The following is a 19,811-nucleotide window of genomic DNA, read 5'->3' on the forward strand; positions in this document are numbered from 1 at the left end:
GCATGCGTTATGAGGATTCAGTGAAATGAAGCTTACAAAGTTCTTATTTGCAGATATCTGGCACATGAGAAGTGTTGGTGGTTCTAGCCCTTACTGTTAGACAGCTCATTGTAAATACCAACTCTAAGTGTGGCGATTCTCTTGACCGCTCATACTTCATTACTACAGATGACTCCCCTCCCCAGCTGTGCCTGGGACTTGATCAGTGCTCAGACCCACGTCCCCTGTGTTTTGTTAGAACCTCTCCAGTCCCCCAGCATTGACTGACTTGGTGATCCTTCCTTGAGGGGTGTGGGCTTCCCACTCCCACACTGGCTGCTCCGTTCCTGGAGTCCTGTTTCTCAGGTTTGACTCTTGTAGGTAGCTCTGTCTGCTTCCTCTTTCTTCCCTCCACCTACCCTTGCCCTCCAGCCCCCTCCCTCCTCTTTTCTCCCTCTCCTTTCCTTCTCTGCCCCTGTTTTCTGTCTTCTGTCCTCCTCCTCTCTGCCCCCCCCACCCTCTACTTCTTTGCTTTCATTCCCCTTTCCTGCTTCCTTTTTTACCGACCTCTTTTCCTCTCTCCACTTTTTCCTTTTCTTCCACTCCTCTCTCTCCCCTTCTCTTCCTGCTCCCTCTTTCCTCTCTGTTGTCTCCCCATTCCCCTAACACTTCTCCCCCTACCTTACCTTTCTTCTCTCTCCTCTGGGTTTCTCCTTTAAATCCGAACACTTTGCCTGCTAAGGAGTAGACAGCTTTGGCTCTTAAGCACAGAAATGTCAAGTCCTAAAGTGTTTTCATTATGCTGGGAAATATTTATTTTGTCATTTCAGTAGCCAGACTGTTGTGCTTCTCTTTCCATTTCAAAGGGGCTTCACAACATCATTTTATGTCCCTTGGGCTCAAAACTTAGAAGATCACCAGGCTCAGTGGCTCACGCCTGTAATCCCAGCACTTTTGGAGGCCAAGTCAGGTGGATTGCTTGAGCCCACGAGTTTGAGAACAACCTGGGAAACATGGTGAAACCCCATCTCTAAAGAAAACATACAAAAATTAGCTGAGTGTGGTGGCATGTGCTTGTAGTCCCAGCTACTCCAATGGCTGAGGTGGGAAAATCTCGTGAGCCTGGGAGGTCGAGGGTGGTATCTGTCAGCCTGAGTGACAGAGCGAGACTTATCTCAGCAAAAAATGAAAATCCACAGGCCACAGTTTAACTGTTTTTCTAAACGTTATGTCTACTATAACTGTGAATTTGTTTGATATTAGCTTTGTTGTAAAGTTGGAATAATAATTACAGGCTCGTATAGTCATACAGGCAAACTTGGCTCTTTTTTGCCTAATTTATTTGATTTTTTTTTTTCTCTTCAGATTCCTTTTTCTCTGGTCCAGTTTCCCTTATGGGAGTCCTTGAAAGTAAGTTTCTCAATCTTCACATAAAATTTATCTGTAATTATAACATACCTAATAGTTTGAGTGTGAGAGAGTAGAACATAATGTTGACTAGAAGTTCAGCAACTGAAACCTATTAGCAGTTGAAAATACATTTTATGTGTGATTTACATGCAATTTCAGCCTTTTAAACTTGTTCGGGTGGCTGTGCTCCTAGGAAATAGGCATAGCAGGTAGTACTGAAATCCATAGATAAGAAAAAAAACTTAGCTTTACTTTTTTCCATATTGCCATTCTTTCTCCACCGTTAAATTTCATTTTGCTTTGTGTGTGTGTGTGTGTGTGTGTGTGTTTAGAAGTCAAAGACTAACAGTGAGGGTAAATGGAAGAGGAAAAATGCAAAGCCTTGAATACTTAAAGACAGAAGGACCAGCTCCCCCAGCACCCTATGTAAGGACCACTCGGATGGGGAGCAGCAGGGTCTCAGGGCTCTGAGAGCTCTGACTGCCCCTTCCATCTTGGTTGCTCACTCCAGCCAGGACTAGGAGCCTCCAGAGGGAAAGAGCAGAGTGTGGTGAGTTGTGAGACAACCTTGGGGAAGGTCAGTGAGCTATTTATAAAAAATAACATGTTTTAACCATTAAGGACATGGACATGGGCAAGTATTTCATGACGAAAACATCAAAAGCGGTTGCAACAAAAGCCAAAATTGACAAATGGGATCTAATTAAACTGGAGAGCTTCTGCACAGTGAAAGAAACTATCATCAGAGCGTTCAGACTATCTACAGAACGGGAGGACATTTTTGCAACCTATTCATCTGACAAAGGTCTAATATCCAGAGTCCACAAGGAAATTAAACGAATTAAAAGAAAAAAACAATCCCATTAAAAAGTGAGCGAAGGACATGAATAGACACTTCTCAAGAGAAGACTTTCATGTAGTCAACAAATATATGAGAAAAAGCTCAACATCACTGATTATTAGAGAAATGCAAATCAAAACCGCAGTGAGATACCGTCTCACGCCAGTCACAATGGTGATTATTAAAAAGTCAAGAAACAGATGCTGATGAAGCTTTGGAGAAAAGGGAACACTTTTACTTTTGTTGGTGGGAATGTAAATTAGTTCAACCATTGTGGAAGACAGTGTGGTGATTTCTCAAAGACCTAGAACCCAGAAATACCATTTGACTCAGCAATCCCATTACTGGCTATATACCCAAAGGAATATAAATCATTATGTGATAAAGATACATACAAGCGTATGTTCATTTCCGCACTATTTATAATAACAAATACGTGGAATCAACCCAAATGGCCATCAATGATAGACTGCATAAAGAAAATGTGGTACATATACACCACGGAATACTATGCAGCCATAAAAAAGGAATGAGATCATGTCCTTCGCAGGGACATGGATGGAGCTGGAAGCCATTATCCTCAGCAAACTAATGCAGGAACAGAAAAGCAAACACTGCATCTTCTCACTTGTAAGTGGGAGCTGAACAAGGAGAACACATGGATACAGGGAGAACAACACACAATGACAGGGGCCTGTTGTGGGGTGCAGGGAGAAGGAGAGCATCAGGAAAAATAGCTAATGCATGCTGGGCTTAATACTTAGGTGATGGGTTGATACATGCAGCAAACCACCATGGGACTCATTTACCTGTGTAACAAACGTGCCCATCCTGCACACATACCCCAGAACTTGAAAAACAGCAGCAACAACAAAACACATTTTAAAAAGCCTACATTCAAAACATGCAGAGGCGTTGCATTGGTTTTTCACTTTCTGGTGCAGTGGTACTGAAAACTGTGGGCCATGATATGAATTGTGTGGGTCTTTGTCAGCATTTTAAAGACAATAATAAAGAAGAATATAGTAGAGGGCATCTTAAATGGTAAGAGTAAGTCTTACTTTGTAAGACCTCAATGTTGTGTATGCATGCACACACACATGTATCTGTACTAGGTTGCAATGTAAAATGTATTTCTTGCTGTGGATAATGGTCCAGAAACTTTGAAAGCCCTTGTTCTAGTGAAAATGGTTCATAAATGACCAGGCTATAAAATAATCTAGGTAGGCATTAGCTAATACAAAAAGAAATTACTCTCACAATTTTATAGATTTACTAGTCATGGAGTGCTCATACAAAATGCCTTTCGAGGAGTATCATAAAAATTATTTGGACTTGGAAGTAAATTGTTGAGGTTATATACTAAATGATACTAAATTGAGAAAAAACAGTCATTAACAGAGTAAATTATGGGATGTTAAGTATTGAGAAGTATTTCTTATAAGTGATCTGATTTTTAAGGAGGAGTATTGCTCATTTAATATAGTTTTTTGGCTCCTTTGTTGTTTTGTTTGTTTTACCGTTTCCTATGTGGTGCATGGTGAAAATAGAGTTCTCGGGCAGTGTTTCAGGTCATGATGTAACAGCTATCCAATGAGAAGGTCATATTCCATTAGCATAACAGCTCTCCTTTTTAGTGTGTGACAGAAGAACAATGAAACCAACAGCTGTCCAGCAAACAAGACTTACTTTATTAGTGTCTCAATAACCAGCATTCACACAGCTTCTGCACACTCTAACATCCTTATGCCCTGACTCTGCAAAGGAATGTTTCCAGGGCTAAAGAAGGAAAAAGCATAGTGTTTATTTCTTTTCAATATTAAGGACATTTGTAGAATTCTAGCTGGTTAAGAAATGTCCAGAATTTTTCAGAGTAATCATAGATGACAATGCTGTGATTTAAAAATTCTCTTTGAGCAAATGTTAAGATGCTGCAATTTTTTTTTTCTGTCAAGTCAGGTTTCTTGAGGAATACTTTACATATGATAAAATTCACCCTTTATACATGTACATTTTTATGAGTTTCAATAAATGTTTATAACCACCACCATAAACAAAATAGAGTATTTCCATCAACCCAGAAAGTTCCCTCATGCCGCGTTGTAGTCAGTGCCCTTCCTCTACCCACAGCCCCTGTGAGCCACTGTTCTGTAGTCTTCTGTTTTCCAGAACATCGTAGAAATAGATACAGGGTACTATTATACCATCTTATGCTTTGCTTTTTTTGCTTAATATAATATTTTTGAGATTCTTTCATGTTGTTGCTTGTACCGGTAGTTTGTTTTATTTTACTTTGTAGTGTTCCATATGTGTATAGATATGCTACAATTTATTCACTAGTTTATACACATTTGACTTGTTTTCCAGTTTTTGATGATTATAAATAAAGCTGTTGTAAATATTTGCATATAGTATTGGTATGGACATAGGTTTTTACTTCTCTAGGGTAAAAGGCCAGGAGTAGCATCCCTGGGTCATACAGAAGGTATGTGTTTAATTTTTTAAGAAACAAACTGTCAAGGTGTTTTCCAAAGTGGCTGTACCAGTTTGCATTCCTACCAACAGTGTATGAGAATTCTAGTTGCCCTACACCCATGTCATTTCTTGTTACTATTAGATTAAAAATTTTTTTCCAGCCATTCTAGTACTTGTGAATTGGTATCTCGCTGGGGTTTTAATTTCTAGTTCCCTCATGACTAAATAATGTTGAGCATCTTTTCATATAATACTGTTTTTTAAACATCTGAATGTACAATCACAATACTTTTGTAGAAGTAGACAATTTTTGGAGCTTTTTTATTTTTGTGTTTACAATTTTATCTATTTAAATTTGAGTTTGCAGTTATAGAAGGAGATTATATTATATGAAAGGATTTCTCCACTGTGTTTATTTGTGTTTATGTGGGAATACCATTCAGGGAAATTTTTCTTAGCCAAGACTAGCAGATTGCATACATATGGCACTGCAGGGAGTAAAGGGCTGGAGGTGGTGGTGGCCACTGTTATCTTAAATTCAACTCTGTCTAAAATAAAAGTCATCATCTTTCTTGTAAAATCATGTCTTCCTGCTGTCTCCCATTTCTATTAATCAGTATTCTCCTGGCCACCTATTCTCAAGTCTCTGATTAAAATTTGATTCCTATGTTTCTCTTTCTCCATATCACATTATTCAACAAGTTTTGTTGACTTGACTGTTGGGAATTTGTGGCCACATTTCACCTGATTCTTAGTGCCTTGTGCCTGCCCACATCCTGGTAGATTCTCTTCTTTCTCATCCATTCTGCATTTTGGATGTGTCTGGTCTTCCTTAAACTTCTCTTTCAGTAACACTTAGGTTCTCAGGAACATATAACTTTCTAAAACTCTAAAACATGAAGTTCTTGGCAGTCAGGGTTCTCCACACTATGTCCTTGACTGGTTTTTTGAACCTCTACCCTATACTGTGTGTGTGTGTGTGTACAAAATTCTTTCCCTCCATCCAGAATAGCCTCCTTACTGCCTCTAAATATGTTCTCCCCTTCCTTGTTCTCTGACTCCTTTCTGAAGTATGCTTCCAAGGATCCAAAAGAGATGCAGCATTCAAAGCTCAGTTCAGTGTTTGGATCTCCTGCTTGAAGTCTTCAAATCGAGGCCTTGAAGAGTTGCCCTTACCACAGATTTGTCTGTGTCACTGACTCATATTTAATCACCCACCATATTGTGTTTAAAACATCTTACAGTGTTCGGATAAGGCCTTAACCCCTTCAGTTTACAAATAAATGATACCTGCTGTCATTGCACCTCCAGTGCGTGTCTACTCTGTTCTGGACATGGTTGCATTTCACAAGAATGCAAAGATGAATAAGAAATGGCTTAATGCCCTTGAGGAGCTGAGAGCAGCACACAACTCGCTGATACCTTTCCTGTGTCTCTAAGTGCAGAATACTCGCTACCCAAATCCTGTTACTATGCTACATCATTTCCTTTGTTTTTCTTTTCTTTATTATACTTTATGCTTACAAAAACATATTTTAGATGAAAGAGGACAAGACGCCATAAAGAGATGGGGAAGCAAAAGCAGTAGTTTATCATATCCAAAGTCTTAGAGAAGATAATTTTCCTTGAAGATTGATACTTACTTTGGAACTTTCTGGCAGCCCAATAAGAAGAGAAGCATGATAGATTTCATGGTTTTTATTACCTGACAAAGACCTGTAGCTTGTTATTTTATCTTATCCCTCGGCTTTGGATACCATCTGTCTACCAACTTGCATGTTTATAGCCCCTTCCTCTGAGTGGCAGCCTCGGATGACCAGCTGCCTAGTTGACATCCTAACTCAGGATGTTTCTGTGTGGCTAGGTCAGAACAGAACTGTCAGTTTTCAGTTGCCTTCTTCCCAATCTGTTCCTTCCTAGTTGTCCGCTTCTCAGTAAATAGTACAGTTGTCTTATGCTTGCTCAAATAGAAACTTAAGAATGGTTCCAGAGTTCTGTCCTTTATCCCTTATCATCTAGCCCATCAACAAGTTCGCTGTTCTAGTTCAAGCCTCTGACACCCCTTGTTTAAATTGCTCCAGTGGTCTCTCCAATGGTCTCCTTCATTTCCCTCAGGCTTTCCCAAAATATCGTCTTCACACAGCAGCCAGAGTGATCTTTTAAAGAAATGAATTAGGTCAGGCCCAGTGGCTTATGGCCTGTAATCCCAGCCCTTTGAGAGGCTTAGGCTGGAAGATCACCTGAGCTCAGGAGTTTGAGACCAGCCTGGGCAACATAGACTCCATCTCTACAAAAATTAAAAAAAACAACAATTATCTGGGAGTGGTGGTGCACACCTGTAGTCTCAACTATGTGGGAGGCTGAGGTGGGAGACTCACTTGAGCTCACAACCTGGGTGACAGAGTGAGACCCTGTCTCTTAAAAAAATATAATAAGAAAAAGAAAGAAATTAGACCATACCATTCCTTGCTAAAACCTGTCAGTGGCATCTCTTTAAAAGAAAAATAAACCCAGAGCTTAAGCTCCGGCTGACAAGGCCCTGTGTAATCTGGCCTCTGTCTGCCTCAGCCTTATCCTGTGCCACTCACCCACTGTGCCCAGCCACACTGCGCTGACTGTGCTGCTGCCTAGCGCCTCCCCTCGGTTGGTTGGTTTATTTGTTGTTGAGATGCACCAGGGCCTTTACATCCGTAGATCTCCCTGCTAGAAATATTCTTTCTTCTTTCATTCTATATACATCATTTTTATGTGTGTGATAATTTTTTTAATTTTAATTTTTTTATATTTTTAAAAACTGACAAATAATATCTGTATATTTAAGGTGTGCAGCATGATGTTTTGAGATATATAAATAGTGTATATATCATTACGGAGTGTCTACTATGTGCCAGGCATTTTCCAGGGTCTGGGGATACAGTGATGAAGAGGACTGACACAAATAACTAACCCCATGGAGCATTCATTCCAGCTCTTTCCCTAGGCCTCTCTCCATCCCTCTTCCCCATTCCTCTCTCATGTCACCTCTTTCCCCATTCCTTAGGCTTTAGATCAAATGTCACCTCAGAGAGACATTCCCTGTCTACCCCTCTCTAAAGTAGGACTTTCCCCTCCTCCCTCCTCTGTAATCATAACACCTATTTATTTCCTTACTGGTATTTTAATAACTTAGTTTATTTAGTTGTGCACTTATATCATTGGAATGATTATTCACGACATCCGTGGTGTGATGAGCAGACACTGTGTGCCAGGCTCTGGGCTAAGCATGATGCATTCATTACTGTCATCTTCACACCACACACAACCCAGAGAGGTGGGCCTTGTTGTTATCCCCACCTTAAAACCAGGGAAGCAGGGCTGGAGGAGGTTGTCTTTCACCATTAGCCTGAGCACCTTTTACTGTGTGCTGCGTGGCAGACGGGGAACTCAGGTTAGCAGGTGATTTTTTAGTGATGGTAACAGCCATAATAAAAGCAAGAACAGCCACCATTTTTCAAAACTACAATGTGCCAAGCACTGTAGTAACACTTTCCACGCATCTTCTCCTGTTCATCTTCATGACAGTTCTGTGAGGTAGGTGCTGGTCTGGTCTTCGTTCTGTAGATGTGAAAATGGAGGGAGAGTTTGAATGCCTTGCCCAAGGCCATGGGAGTACTAAGGGGTACAGCCAGGATTTGAACTCAGGCTCAGATCTAACTCCAGACTTGATATTCTTAATCACTTTACGTGTAATTATACACACCACACATGATGTCTTCCATAATGTTTTTGCAGTTTTGTATACTCAAAAGTTGATAAAAAGTTTAGGTCATATTTAGTCCACTCATTGAAGGCATTTCTGTAAATTGCATTGATTCCTTAACTTGGTGACATGTAGCTTAGGAAAGTCTGGCCACCATATTTCTTAGACCACCTCTCCCAAGCATCCATTGCATCTGCTGAGCTTGGGCAGGGATTAAACTGTGCTCACTGAGTCAGTTCTCAGAGACCAACCACGGAGAGCACAGATAAGTTCACAGTTAATGAGTTCAGCCAGAACCGCATTTTCCACGTGCTTGTGTTTAACTCCCCACAGGACAGTGCTTACTGGAGGAAGGAACTATGTCTTCTGTTTATTCTTTATGGTTCTGTCTTTTACACAGCAGGTGTTTATGTAACTATTTGCTAATTGTTTGAAGGGTAGCATTCTTTTTCAAGTTGAATGCAAAGTTGGATAACTCTATCTAGATTAACTGTTTTATTTATATATTCTTTTAGAGGTATGTTCACAGCCATAAAAGAGTTTTCCCTTTTTAACCCTACAGATCTTTTCTTACCAAGCTTTAAGTCAAAAGTAAGCATATTATGAAAGGATATGATAAAATTTCCTGTGAGAATGCATTTTTTTTTTTCTATTTTCTTATTGTGAGACATCAGTTTATGTTGCAGTGTGGAGAACTGTTAAGAATACTGTCAGGTCCGAGTGATTTTGCTTACAGCTACAAGGTGTTACAAAGCAGTAGCTAGATGAGATGTAATCTTTAAGCAGTATTTAAAGCAAAATGAAAATAAAATCAGTTTGGTTTTGTAAGACAGCAATATTATGCTTGTGCTTTTCTAAGATGAAATCATAGCTTTGTAACAGAAATCAGGGATCAATGCATTATCACTTCACTTATATTGATAGTTCAATGTATATAATAGATCCCTCTTTTATGTTTTATAAGTATTTTAAACGTGCAGTACTACATAAAACCTATGTTTTCAAGTTTAAGAGTAAATAGCATTTTTTCTTGTTGATTCTTGTTTTAATAGTAGTTAAAATGTCTACCACCACCCAACCCACAACAAATTTCTCTCATACTTTTAGTTATATAAACAAGAATTAGAAGATGCTCAGTGCTCAGGGTCTGCAGTTATACCGTTTCATGAGACTGGGAGAATCTGGTGTCTTCATAGACATGTTTGCTCAGAACATAGCTTCCAGTAAAAGCATTGCAATGATTGAAAGGAGTGGCGACAGACTAAAAAAATACCTGTGTGTCTATGTGTCTGCGATTTTTACCTAGTATTAAAAATTAAATATAACATGTCAGTATGGAAGAAAACTGCCTGAAAATATGAACAAAGTACATTGTAAGCTGGGCATAGTAGCGCACGCCTGTAATCCCAGCACTTTGGGAGGCCAAGGTGGGCAGATTACTTGTGGTCAGGAGTTCGAGACCAGCCTGGCCAACATAGTGAAAACCCGTCTCTACAAAAAAGACAAAAACTGGCCAGGCGCGGTGGCTCAAGCCTGTAATCCTAGCACTTTGGGAGGCCGAGACGGGCAGATCACGAGGTCAGGAGATCGAGACCATCCTGGCTAACACGGTGAAACCCTGTCTCTACTAAAAATACAAAAACTAGCCGGGCGAGGTGGCGGGCGCCTGTAGTCCCAGCTACTTGGGAGGCTGAGGCAGGAGAATGGCGTGAACCCTGGAGGCGGAGCTTGCAGTGAGCTGAGATCCGGCCACTGCACTCCAGCCCGGGTGACAGAGCGAGACTCCGCCTAAAAAAAAAAAAAAGAAAAAAAGACAAAAACTAGCGGGGTGGGCGTGGTGGTGCGTGCCTACTTGGGAGGCTAAGGTGGGAGGATTGCTTGAACCCAGGAGACAGGTTACAGTGAGCCAAGATTGCACCACTGCACTGGGCAACAGAGCAAAGCCCTGTCTCAGAAAAAAAAAAAAAAAAGAACAAAGTACATTTTAAACTTTCAGATTAGCAGTCAAAGCAGAGTCTAAGTACTGTTTAAAATTTTAGCAAAAGCATGTGATGAAACAGGCATCTTTTAACATTTCAAAAACTATAAGAAAATTTGAATTCTTAATTTGCATCTTAGAAAGTATGGGACACTTAATAGAAAAAGAATGAGAATTCCCCAGCATCCTTGCATTCAAATTATAAAAGTAAGAAGCAAAATTTTCTGGTTTCTAGAGCAATTGAGAGAGAGCCGTATAAGGAATATAAGAATTGGAAAAGTAGTGAAACTCCTTGGGTTTTAGGTGAAATTCAGTGAGTAAACAAAATGTTTAGGAAATGCTTGTATTTCATAATTTAGCCAAGGAAGAGATAAATACAGATGGTTTAAACAAACAAACAAACAAAAACAGATGACTAAGAAGACCAAGTAGGGCAGGAAGAGTATCATGTATCTCAAAGGCCCAAGAAGATGGATGGCAGGAAAGGCTGTGGCTCCCGGAGCCCAGGCTCCCTCTCCCAGCTCCTCAGTTAGAGTTGGGTACCCAGCTGTCCAGGCATCCTGCTGTGGTTACGGTTCTGGAGCCAAACTAATAACACCCAGCACATTCCTTGCAGGTTCTCTTATTTTTAAACTGAGGGTGAGATTTAACCATGGCTTATGAGTGCCATAGCCTGGAGGTAGTGGGCTAGGTCCTTTGTCAGAAAACAATAAAAAGCACACCAGAATTCGTCATTTCTTTCTTTTAGGTATTTTTCTCTTATTTATGCAAGTCTGTGACTGAAATGAGATAAATAGAATCCATCAAGATAAAAGGTTCTTGGGATGAGTCATATCGACTTTTTTTTGCTGAGACAAAATATGAGAAAAGAGAATTTTCCACGCTTGAATTTAATCAGATTATGAAACATAAATATATATTTAGAAGCATTTAAAATGCCTATAATGATTCCTCATTCCTTTGGAAATAGAAGACCTTGACAGTATGATTTTCAACGGACTCATTTATACATTTACATGTAACCTTCTTTAACAAATGGGGGGAAGAAAAGAGAGCATTAGCTGTTTGTATTTGTTCTTGAGACCTGCTTACTTATTTGTGAGCATTTTGGAGGTTTGTTTAGTGTGTCTGGTTTAAATATGCTGTATGATATTGCATGTGCTGCCTCTAGGTCTTGCTCTGCCCCAGTAGGCTTTACCAGTTGATCATACCTTTCATTCCAAGTGAGCCTAAATAAACTTGGGAAACCATCTTTGCACAGCTCATCAGAAAGCCTTGTCCAGTCCGGTAAATGCCATTCCTGATTTATAGGGTTATTTATTGAACCAAGAATGAAATTTGGGATTGTGATGTTTGGCCCGTTCATGTTTTCTCCTGTTCCTTACACAAGGGTAAAATGGTGAAATACAACTTACATGGTAGGTATTCATGTAGGTACCAAACATTTACCTGCCTTCTTTATGTAAGGAACTGAGCAGGGCCCTGTGCGGACTCCAGAGATGAAGGTAATGACGTCCCTCTCCCTTAGAATCAAAGAAGAGATGAGCGAGCTTTTAAAGGGCAATGAAAAAAACAAGTGACTACTTTCTTTTAAAATACTTTTCTGGTGCTTTTTAGGATAAAGGCTTGTGAGTATATCTGTTTCCAATAAACAGGGCTTGTCAGTGTAAGTCCTTCAGCTCTTTTATGTTAACCATTTTTGATAAATCTTTTTAAAAAGATTGTCCCATACTTAAACACAGCAAACCAAGTGTTCTTTTGCAGGCAAAATTATTAAAAATAATCACACCTTTTCTTGGTGACTCATAATCAATGTCATGAGCATCAGTCAAATTGTTTTATTGTGACTATTACTCAATGGTATATTTAGATGTTGTCAACGGGTTTTACCCTACCCAAGACTAATGATAAGGCTTGGCTGTGTCCCCACCCAAATGGCATCTTGAATGGTAACTCCCACAATTCCCATGTGTTGGGGAGGAATGCAGTGGGAGGGGATTGACTTACAGGGGCAAGTCTTTCCTGCACTGTTCTCATGACAGTGAATGAGTCTCACAAGATTTGATAGCTTTAAAAAACAAGAGTTTGCCTGCACAAGCTCTCTCTCTGCCTGCCGCCATCCACGTAAGACGTGACTTGCTCCTCCTTGCCTTCTGCCATGATTGTGAGGCTTCCCCAGCCATGTGGAACTGTAAGTCCAATTAAACCTCTTTCTTTTGTACATTGCCCAGTCTCGAGTATGTCTTCATCAGCAGTGTGAAAATGGTCTAATACAACTAATAAGAACCACAAATAGAAAGCTCAGAGAATCCCCAGTCAGAATAAATATCCCCCACATATCTAAAATCTGGCCCACACATATCCAAAAATATTACTGTATAAATTCTGAAACCTAAATAGTAGTAAGCAAACTGAGCATTTTAGTCCATCTTGCTTTTACTTAAGAATAATCAATGTCTTTGCCTGTAATTACCAGCACAATCATTAGTTCAAGATTTTCTTATAAATTCTTATTATCTTTACTAACTTATCTAGAATGCAAATATCTAAATATCTCAACTAGCCAACATGTATTATTGCCAAAAACAAAGTACAGATCAACCCATATAAAAATGATGCTGCTTGCACATCCCAGAACAGTTTCAGTCTAGCTGCCATTACAACCCAAATCAGCCTGTATACTGTAAGGGATTCCTAATTATCTGTTAGGTATATCCATTTTTAATTATGAAAAGTAGTGCTAGATGAAAAATTTATTTTAGCCTTTTAGCCACTAGTTTGTATTGCAAGAGCTACGGTGTGGCCGAATGAAAGCCGAATTGTGGTTCCCATTATGTTTGATATTGTTTTCAGTTTCACAACTTGCTTTTAGAAATCTCTTTTGTAGCCATAGTAGTATGAGAGTACTTCACAGAGAGATGGTTCGTCTGATTGAATGATAAAATGATAGGCAGCTGTTGCTTTGTTTTTTAAAATGTATGTGCAAAAGCTATGCAATAGCTTGATCAACAACAGTATGGAAAGTATTTGCACGAAAATCATTGTCTGCTGTCTTTAATCTGTTATAAACTTCTGGTGGTAAACTCACAGCAGTGAGACCTACCCAGAGGATGATATCCAGAGCAAGGCTAGGTTTGAAAAAACTAAGCATTTTCCTTTCCATTGTCTTAAATTTTGTCATCTGATGTTGCTAATTTTGGAATTGAGTAGATGATTCTGTGCACATACCTATTTTGCTACATGCGTAAAATGCATATTGTCAATGGGTTTACTACATACATAAAAAGCATGTAGTAAAATATCATCATCTTGTAAGGTTGGAAGCGATATAACTGCTTTTGAATAGAGCAGCTAAAGAAGTCCTAAGTTGTAAGTTTTTGTTCACTGGAGCCAACACACTTATTTTCAATTTGTTATTCATAAGACAATAGTGCTTATTTGGGTGGGTCTTTTAAAAGTGAAAAACAAAGCCTTCTCTTCATGCTATACTTTAAATAGAAGACACCTGGTCTGGGGTTGGACTCCCAGCCACTTCATAGTGTTGTGCCTGGTGTTTGCTTTCTGGCCTATGACTACTGGTGCTAATAGTTATTATCTTGGGGTGGGGGTCAGGGAGCCAAACTACTTCATGCTTTTCTTCCTTTGATAGACCTTTAGCATTAAGTGAAGAATCACTTGAGAAATTACAACCTGGTTGTTTTTGTAGTGATATCACTGAGTATCCTGATGAATAATACAAATATTGTTAATTTAAAAAGTCATGCTGATGTTTAAAAATTGCTTACTTTTATATAATAGTTATTATGGTGAAACTCAACTAGGGTCTGTAGCTTAGTTAATAGTATTGTACCAATCTCAGTCTTGTGCTTTGATAATTATACTGTGGAAGCTGGGTGAAGGATATATGGGAACTATATTATTATTATTTTTTGAGATAGGGTCTTGCTCTGCTGCCTAGACTAGAGTGTAGTGGTGTGATCACCGATAACTGCAGCTTCAACCTCCCAGGCTCAAGCAATCCTCCTACCTCAGCCTCCTTAGTAGCTGGGACTCAGGCATGTGCCACCACATCTGGCTAATTGTTACATTTTTTTTTGTAGAGACAGGGTCTCCCTGTGTTGCTCAGGCTGGTCTCAAACTCCTGGGCTCAGGTGATCCTCCCACCTCAGACTCCCAAAGTGCTGGGATTATAGGCACGAGCTGCAGCACTCGGTGGACTGCTCCTATTTTTGTAACTCTTCTGTAAATCTAAAATTATTTCAAAATAAAAGTGTCATACAACCTATTAGAAATGGTTTATAATCAGCCTATATTAAGGAAGCTTTACTTAAGAAAAATTACCGAAGTGAAACTAAGAACATTTTTGACTTCTGTTCTCATTACTTAAACTTGATATTTCTCATTAATGTAACCATAGATTCATGTGAAAATTTTATTTATACTGTAATTCCAGCTACTTGGGAGGCTGGGGTGGGAGGATCACTTGAGACCAGGAGTTTGAGACCACCCTAGGCAAACATAGCAAGACGCTGCCTCAAAAAAATAAAATAAATTAGCCAGGCATGGTGGCACTTGCCCAGAGTCCCAGTTACTCAGGAGGCTGAGGTGGGAGGATGGCTTGAGTGCAGAAGTTGGAGGCTGCAGTGAGCTGTGATCACATCACTGCATTCCAGCCTGGGTAACAGAACAAGATTCAGTCTCTTAAGTTACTTACATTTGAACAGAAAAAGGAAATGGGACTTTGAATTGGGATAAATAAGCAAACATCAGGGAAAATGTGGCTCCTTGCTTTTTAAATTTCTTATTGTTATTTTGGTATACAACCTCCACCATGAGTTGAGCCTCCACTACTGCTTCTTCACATTTGGGCCCCTTAGTGCCTCTCTCCTCCTCCCCTGATTGTTTATCTGCCTTGACAGAAATGATCATTAGACCTCTGTGGCAATGAAATGACTTATTTAGGTTGAGAAATCATGGAAATTTTAAAAAATTTTGGCAGGTTCTTTAAAAAAAAAACTTTCATAAACCTACATTATTTTAATTCATTTTATTAACTTCAAAGTATTTAGTAATATGTGTATTATGATGTAGTTTGACTAGAAATTGAGCTGTATGTGATAGTGAGGAAACATAATGCTGTTTGCAGAATGAACCAGCCTCAATTTTCCCACTTACTGTCTATGTGACCTCAGGCAAGTTACTTAAAATCTCCTAGCACTTGCCCCTCACCTGTTTTTGTGGAGAATAATACACTTCTCAACATTGAATGAGATTATACATGTAAAATCTTTAGCATAGTGCCTAGAGCATTGTAGGTAGTCAGTAAATCCCAACTAATATTGTCAATAGTAATCATTTATATTGTTACCTACACTACATTTTTATTCCACATTCCAGTCTAAAGTTATGTGAATGTCATAATCAATATGTAGTCTTTCTGTGAGTAATGTCTTCCAGTTAGAGTATTTTGTTTATTATAATCCTGTTGTCCCTTCAAATAGATGAGCAAATGTGTAATTTCAAAGTATTTTCATAATTTTTGTATAGTATTTTTTAGCAGTCAGGTTCTGATGATTGTTGGTTTACGAATTTAAGGTTGCACTCAAATGAATAATTTGTAAATAACACTCACCTTTTTACACATGGTTTCAGTATTACATTTCTGAAGTTTTGTATTCAGACAATTCATCAATTAGAAAAATCATTACAAACTCATTTAAGCAAGTTGTTTCAGACATTTACATAATTTGTTCATTCACTTGGATATTTTAATCATTCCAGTAGAAATTGTGATTTGTGTGTGAAAGTAAAGTGTCTCATGAATGCTTATCTGTGTGTTACCTGGACAACAATATCCTATAGATCCAAACCCATGTGTTTTCTTGCCCACACCAGAGTGTCCCTTCCATATCCCAGCTTTCCTACTCACTGTATAATCTTTGAGTTACGTAACATCTTTGAGCCTCATCTTTAAACAATTTTTTCCTCAGAGATGGGATCTCACTATGTTAACCAGGCTCGTCTCAAACTCCTGGCCTCAAGTGATCCTCCCATCGTGGCCTCCCAAAGTGCTAGAATTACAGGCATGAGCCACAATGTTTTTGTCTATAAAATGACAAGATAATAAGAATTACATATACCTCAGAAGATTGTGGAGAGAATTACATGAGCTGATGTATGTAAAGCGCTTCACACCTGGAACATGGGAAGTTCTGTGTCTTCTGTGGAAGTGTGTATTGTGGTTGCTGTTACAGTCGTTCTTTACGTCATGCTTTGTGTTTGCCACTGAAGTTTCTCGCTTTACACGTTTTGAGTCTTCTAGAGATTTTTTGTTTGTTTTAAGGTATTTATTAGTATCCATTTCAAATACCAAATTATTTCTTTTGTTCAAATTATTTTTTTTGTAAGCTCATTATTCTGGCCAGGTGATAGTGGAAAGTTACACTTATCTGTGGAGATTCTATTTTTACATGTTGTCTTCAGCCATCTGAGTCTATTTTGATTGTGGCTTTTTTTCCCCCTGGCAACCAATTTTTTTTCTCCCTAGATTATAACAGGTGCCTCTGTGAAGCTTTCTCTGTCACCTCACTTCTCTCTTTTATAATCCTCTTCTGCCCCCACCATACCTTCCTCGAATATTAAACCTAGGGACTGTTACTTTTTCTCTCCTTGGCTATAATACCTGACACCTAGTAAATATTTGTTGAATTTATGACTTGCATAACATTTTTGATTTCTTATCACATTCACATCTTGTTGTTACTTACTTTTGCTTATAAACTCAGCATTATTACCAGTATTTCAAGTCTATCTGGAGTAGCCTTCTACTCTTTGGAACCTTTAAAGTTGTCAGTAGATTAACTGAAGGTGACCTTTAGTCATCAACAGAAATCTAGTTTATATTTTGCATTGCTTTTCTAATAAGTTGGTGAAGTAAGTGTTGGTGTTAAAACTGGCATTAACCTGATAAAATACACCCTTTGCCACCTTAAAAGTAAAGAAAAAGCGATTCCACTCTCGTTTCTTATTCTTTCTGCAATGCTTATAGGAGCTCTGGAGAAAATAATGCTTTCTATTAAAGCATACAGATTTATTTGCAAACATTAGAGCATTTTCTGAAAATATACCAGATACTCTGTTTAATGGCAATATTATCTTTAGAAACCTGTTTCTAATAAATCTTTTCTTTTTTAGCTTATCTGTTTTCACAAGTAAGATGACAAATATCTATTTGAGAGCTGCACTCTCAGTGCAGTAAATTGAATTAATACACTTTCAGAGAATCATTCATGTTAGTATGGATAGAGGGAAATGTTGGTCCTCAAACCACACACTGTCACATATTTAATTTGTTAGATAAGTTAACATAGCAGCTGTCTGACTTAAGAAAAGTTGTGAAAGTTGACAGAGTAAACAGTACCTATGATTCATTTCCATGGCATCTTCTTCCTCCCCTCAGTGACCTTCACAACCTTCCAGAGATAGTTGTCAGTGAGGAAGTATTCAGAGTAGGAAATTAAAACGAACTTTGCTGTTCTTCTTTTAGTTACTGTGTATTTGATTATCCCTAAAAATGTCACACCACTCTCAGAAAGTCATTATACTTTTCTAACCATTTAAATTAGTATAGTCAAGAGGACTTTTTTGTTAATATTTGTGGTCACTATTGCAATGCATACTATTATGCTGAAGGTCCTACTCAATTCAGTAAGGCAAAAATGAAAATAAACAATAAAAGTTACCTTAATTGGAGAGGAAAAAGTACAGCTGTCTTTATTCACAGATGATATGGTCATCTATGTTGAAAATTTAATGAGCTCTATAAAAAAATGCTATGAGGTTGGTAACTTTAGCAAGGCTGCAGAATACAAGATCAGTGTACAAAAATCAATTGTATTGATAACCAGTTTCTACATATTAGCAATGAACAATCAGAGATTGAAATTTTAAAAACGTATGATTTGCAGTAGCATCAAAACATGTGAAATACTTAAGGATAAATTTGACAAAACCAGTGTAAAACCTATATACTGAAAACTATAAGACAGTGTGGAGAGAATGTAAAGAAGGCCTTAGTCAAATGAAGAGGAATGTCATGCCTATGAGAAGAAAACCCCTCAACATTAACAGCTGGTTCTCTCCAAAATAATCCATGGATTTGGTGCATCCGTATCACAGTCTCAGCAGGTTATTTCATAGGAATTGATAATCAGATTGCAAAATTCATATGGAAATGCAAAATATTTAGAATAGGTAGAAGAACTTTGAAAAAGAATTTGAAAAACAAATACTACCTGATTTCAAGATTCATTATAAAGTTATAGTAGTGAAGAAAGTATGGGATTGATACCAAGATAGGCCGATAGAGGAGAACAGAATAGAGCATTCAGAAATAGACCCAACAGATGTGGACAATTGATTTTTGACAAAAGCAAGAGGGCAGTTCACTGGAGAAATTATTATCTTTCCCAGTCACTGGAACAACTGAATATCCACATGTGAAAACAAAACCAAATAACTTCAATCTGCATGTTGTACCATATATAAAAATTAACTCAAAATGGATGATGGATATACATGTAAAACCTGAAAGCATAAAATTTCTAGAAGAAAACACAGGATCAAAAAATCTTTGTGACTTTGAGTTAGGCAAAGATTTCTTAGATGTGACACCAAAAGCAAGATCTGTTAAAGGGTAATTTGAACTTCATCAAAATTAAAAACTTCTTTGGAAGACGCTGTTAAAAGAATGAAAAGACAAGGCTAGAAGAAAACGTGGAAATGAGCTATGTCTGGAATATGTAAAGAACTCTTAAAATTCAGTCATTGAGATACGGTAACCCAGTACAAATGTGCAACACATTTGAACAGACACTTCACCAAAGACAGTATGTTGTGGATGGCAAATAAGTACATGAAAAGCAGCTCAGCATCATTAGGGAAATACAAATTAAAACCACAATGAAGGCCAGGCGCGGTGGCTCACACCTGTAATCCCAGCACTTTGGGAGGCTGAGGCCGGTGGATCACTTGAGGTCAGGAGTTTGACACCAGCCTGGGCAACATGGTGAAACCCTGTCTCTACTAAAAATACAAAAATTAGCTGGGCGTGTTGGTGAGCGCCTACAGTCCCAGCTACTCAGGAGGCTGAGGCAGGAGCATCACATGAACCCAGGAGTTGGAGGTTGCAGTGAGCTGAGATTGCACCACTGTACTCCAGCACTCCAGCCTGGGTGACAGAGTGAGCCTATGTCTCAAAAAAAAAAAAAAAAAAAAATACTACAACACACTTAGTACAATGGTTAAAATGTTAAAGTGGTGATGATAACAAGTATTAGGAAGATGTGGAGAAACCGGAACTCATGGGAATGTCAAATGGTACGATCGCT

At 38.6% G+C, this 19,811-nt stretch overlaps 1 protein-coding gene across 5 annotated transcripts in view; it reads left to right on the forward strand.

The window, feature by feature from the left end:
- SLC25A26 (solute carrier family 25 member 26) overlaps window positions 1-19,811 on the forward strand; it is a 165,296-nt gene that overhangs the window by 127,538 nt on the left and 17,947 nt on the right. For 3 of the 5 annotated variants that reach the window (XM_030924711.1, XM_030924503.1, XM_010360837.2), the window contains exon 6: window positions 1,345-1,389. The exons of the other annotated variants lie outside the window; for them this stretch is intronic. In XM_030924711.1, the coding sequence (XP_030780571.1) occupies window positions 1,345-1,389 (45 nt within the window). The remainder of the gene's footprint in view (window positions 1-1,344; window positions 1,390-19,811) is intronic. 5 annotated transcript variants of the gene reach the window in all.

Source organism: Rhinopithecus roxellana, chromosome 1 (assembly GCF_007565055.1).
Source record: "Rhinopithecus roxellana isolate Shanxi Qingling chromosome 1, ASM756505v1, whole genome shotgun sequence".
NCBI classification, from domain to species: domain Eukaryota; kingdom Metazoa; phylum Chordata; class Mammalia; order Primates; family Cercopithecidae; genus Rhinopithecus; species Rhinopithecus roxellana.